The sequence below is a fragment of the Thamnophis elegans genome, chromosome Z (assembly GCF_009769535.1).
Source record: "Thamnophis elegans isolate rThaEle1 chromosome Z, rThaEle1.pri, whole genome shotgun sequence".
Classification (NCBI taxonomy): domain Eukaryota; kingdom Metazoa; phylum Chordata; class Lepidosauria; order Squamata; family Colubridae; genus Thamnophis; species Thamnophis elegans.
In genome coordinates this window covers 98,065,866-98,069,640 of record NC_045558.1, presented here as the reverse complement: position 1 = coordinate 98,069,640, position 3,775 = coordinate 98,065,866, and the positions used below count along the sequence as shown (strand labels likewise).

Genomic DNA, 3,775 nt, shown 5'->3' with positions numbered 1-3,775 from the left:
TGATTAGTGCACTTGGATTGATGATGCAATATTTATTGAGATTATTGGAGGACCAGAAAAACAAAGCTGGGAAATAGATCATGAAGAATCTGTGAGATTGCTAGAAGTCAAAGGTACAGTATATCATAGTACACCCCTCACATTTTGAAAATATTTTAGTATATCTTGCCAGCAGTTTAGACATTAATGCCTGTTGCATTATTCTGAGGGGACAGCACATTTATACTGTTGTACAAGCTGTATATTTACATTGTAGCCAAGTGTCATTTCTTCAGTGTAGTCACATGAAGATATCCTTAAATATTTATAAAATGTGAGGGGGTGTACTCATTTGTGATATACTGTACATGACCAAAGCTTTTGTAATTTTCTGTATTATGATGCATAATCACATTGAGAAGTAGAGCACTATTTTGTGGCATTCAGACTAGCTGAACTGATGCATTTCTAAAATCAACCGGATTCTTTTTTAGAAGCACTTTCCTTTTTTTTTTTTTAGTCTGGCTTAGAGTGGACACATTTTTGTTTTAAAGCTTTAACTACTCTTAACAGTGCATTAAAATACAAGGCATATATTTCTGAAAATCATTTTTATTTAAATAAAAGTTTAAATACATTACACAGAACATCAGGATTCCAACCGAGATATCTGTTGCTTCACACAGCTGTTAGTTGCTAAAGCAGCACTTAGCAATGACATTCTTTAAAAACCGCACCTTTTAAGTTTAAGCGAGATTGAGCTAACACCTTTCCTGAATTCAGTCACCTGTGTGTCTATTTCGAAGAGACTTTGATTTATATAGCCCCAATACCTTTGCACAAAGATGCCTTCAGGTAAAAAAAGGTGAGACCTAATCTTTCACAGTTTGTTTGTTATTTAGCCTCAATTTCTGTGACAAAGGTGGCTTAAAATGTTAGATATCTCTAAAACAGCCAGAATATTTAAATTCTAATCAGCAATGTCTATAAAATAAACTTCTGGCATGACACTAACGCTACCAGATCTGGTTTAAATGAGGGACAGCAACACAACACAAGCTCTTGTCAGTTTATTACATTGCCGAGTTACACTAGTCCAGACTAAAGGGAACCTGATGCGATTACATTATGGAAGCTGGCTTGGTTAAAACTAATGAGGCAGGACACAAAGAATCTTTCATCGCAAAGAAGTCATCGCCCTTGAAACTTTGGTGGCCCACAAATCTTAAAACCCATGGACTTTCAGCTGGTCGTCTTTAGCCAGTCCAATCTGGAAAAAAAAAGATTTTTGAGTTATAAATATTCAGAATGTGACCTACTCCAATAAAAGTAATAGCTGTATTTATTTTACCCTGCTACCAGGGTAAAATCAGCTATTTCTGAACAAAATCTTTTGGCTTTAATTTAGTAGCAGAAATAAAAAATATTATATGCACAAGTCCAACATTAAATTGAGCAATAAAACTAAATATATTTTAAATGGCTGTTTACCTCAATGAGGAATTGGCATATATTCTTCCGTTGGTCCCCTTGAAGCTGAATCACTTCTCCATACTCTGGATGCTCAATCACAGTACCATTGCAGGCAAATTTCTACAGTAACAAAAAAAAGGCAAGATATTAACTATTTAGTTCTAAACACTTATCAAGGGTAAAGCAGTTACTGGGGATTAAAAATTTCACAAATACCTTCTTGAAGGCCTTCACCAGTTTCTTTTTATCATAATCATCGGCAATGCCTTGGACTGTGGTGAGGGTTTTTCTGCCGTTCCTCTGCTGGATCCTTATATGGATGTAGTCCTCAGTCCCAGCAGGAAGTAAGTCATCACCCTTACTTGCATCAGCAAAGGGGTCTGAGAAAGGACGAAAATTTATGTATATTAAAACAATAAAAAGGTGCAATTTCAGTCAGGTTTAAGGAATTATCAATGTTGTGTGAACCCAAACCACCTTCCTAAACTGAGCAAGCCCTGTTGGAGAGGGGAAAGAGTGAGTGACAGCTTTTAAGGTACTGGCATCTTCAACTTACATATTTCAAGTCCAACCAATTCTGGAGCTTGAAAGGATTTCCCCGAAGTTCCCGGTCACGCGTTTCTGAATCAGTTAAAACCTCAAATCTCTTTGGCTCGCGCCCTTCTTGTTTAAAGCAGGAAAAATAAGTTCTTCCCCCACTTCCTGCCCAGATGTGGAAACGAGGCTGCTTCCAGCGGATAAACCAACGGAGGCATTCTTCACGTTACCACGTGACTCGGGACAGCCCGCCCACTTGCAGGGTGACGCAACCGTCAGGAATTCGCAAGTGCGTCAATGGGGGTGGGGGAAGAGAAGGCGCAAACAAGATGGCGGACCTTCGTAACAATGGCGTTTTCTTACGTTCATCCTTCATAGTTATCGGTATCCATGTTTTGGGCGCCTGCCCCCGTTTCCTATTCCTTCTACGAGGCGCATTTTAGGTCAAGCTAGGCCAGGACGGCCTACTCCACCTCCCCCCACCGAGCTATTGGTATCGCTGGCTTCCTTCCTATCTTGGGTTTGACCAATGAAATCGCTTCCCCCCCCCCCGGCAGGCGAACTCCCCCCCCCGCTGCTGAAGTGACTCCTCACAGGCCGTTCCCTCCCCCCGTCGAAACTCCGCCTCCCGCCGCAGCCCTCCGCCTTCGTCAACACCCCCCCCCCACGTCCGAGCTGAGGACAATTGCTTCCCCTCCCCCTCAGGCTTTCTACAATGACCTTCCCACCTCCTCCCCCACCTATCGGGGCCCAAGCGGATTCCACCTCAGTCCTGACGCGGCCTCCCACACCGTCCATTTCCCACTCCGCCATTCCCGTAGGCCCCTCACCGAAGGAGTGGAGGTTCTGGATAGCGGACATACGACGCGCTTCGCTTCCCCTTTTCCCCGGGTTGGAAGCAACAACAGCAACGGCGACAGCAAAAGGCGGGGCGCGGCAACAACAACAGCAGCGACACTGGCTCCTTAGCCTCTCCGAGACGCCTAAAAAAGGAAAAGGCAGCAGGAAGGGCGGGTTTAAAACGTCCGGCGGGTTATATAGCAGTGAGGGGTTTATGACGTTAGTGCGCCTCGGGAGGCGGGCACAAGGATTGGCTAGAAAGAGGAAAACTTGAAGGGGGGGATGGGAGAGGTTGGGCTGTGGGCGTGGCTCCGTCAAGCTCAGCTCCTCCCTTCTCCAGCTTCCGCATTTTATGATGCAGGCGGTAGCGCAAACTGGACCTAACTGGCTCTCCTTGTGACGCCACGGATGTGGCCGGGGATTGGATGACAATCGCGGAAGGAGGGGAAACGGTCGTACGTTGCAGCAGACGCGGGGAGTCTGCACCATTTTCAAGAAACGGGAGGGGCAGTTCAAATACTTCCACAAAGGAAAGCGGGCAGCCGGCGCATGCGCGTCAGGTCGATTTTGAATGCCGCCCTTCCAGAGTGTTTTCGATAAGGATTATTTATATTAATAATGCTTTATTTCTAAAATAAAAAGTATTGGAATCTTGGCATCCCCCCTCTCCAGTGTTAAATATATTGATAAATTATTGCGTATTTAGTAGGCAGATAACAAGATTTTTTGTTCATTTTTTTGGGGGGGGGAATAATTCAACAAAATCTATGAAGTAAAATCCATTTTGTTAAACCTACAATGTGTTTTGGTGTTTGAATCAAGCCTGCTTTGAAACATAGAAATGAAAATGGTAGCAACATTTCACAGCCTATAAATGAAAATATTAAATATAGCAGTAAATTTTCTCTTGAATTGTTATAATTTGATTGTGTTTTCAAAACATATT

The 3,775-nt window shown here is 43.2% G+C and overlaps 1 protein-coding gene across 1 annotated transcript; it reads right to left on the bottom strand.

The window, feature by feature from the left end:
* Window positions 1-895: 895 nt before the first annotated feature.
* Window positions 896-3,008, bottom strand: EIF1 (eukaryotic translation initiation factor 1). The gene is made up of 4 exons (XM_032237629.1): window positions 2,820-3,008; window positions 1,669-1,832; window positions 1,471-1,572; window positions 896-1,249 (listed from the first exon to the last, which is right to left on the bottom strand). The coding sequence occupies exons 1-4, from the start codon at window positions 2,848-2,850 to the stop codon at window positions 1,205-1,207; spliced, it is 342 nt and encodes a 113-aa protein (XP_032093520.1). The 5' UTR covers window positions 2,851-3,008; the 3' UTR covers window positions 896-1,204.
* Window positions 3,009-3,775: the final 767 nt, after the last annotated feature.

Bases quoted from the DNA above. Each gene is read 5' to 3' on its own strand.
- EIF1 (XM_032237629.1), bottom strand. From the start codon at position 2,850: ATGTCCGCTATCCAGAACCTCCACTCCTTCG. The intron at 1,833-2,819 runs GTGAGGGGCCTA...GTCCTTTCTCAG, and splicing joins CCAGAACCTCCACTCCTTCG to ACCCCTTTGCTGATGCAAGT. The intron at 1,573-1,668 runs GTATTTGTGAAA...TTGTTACTGTAG, and splicing joins TGGTGAAGGCCTTCAAGAAG to AAATTTGCCTGCAATGGTAC.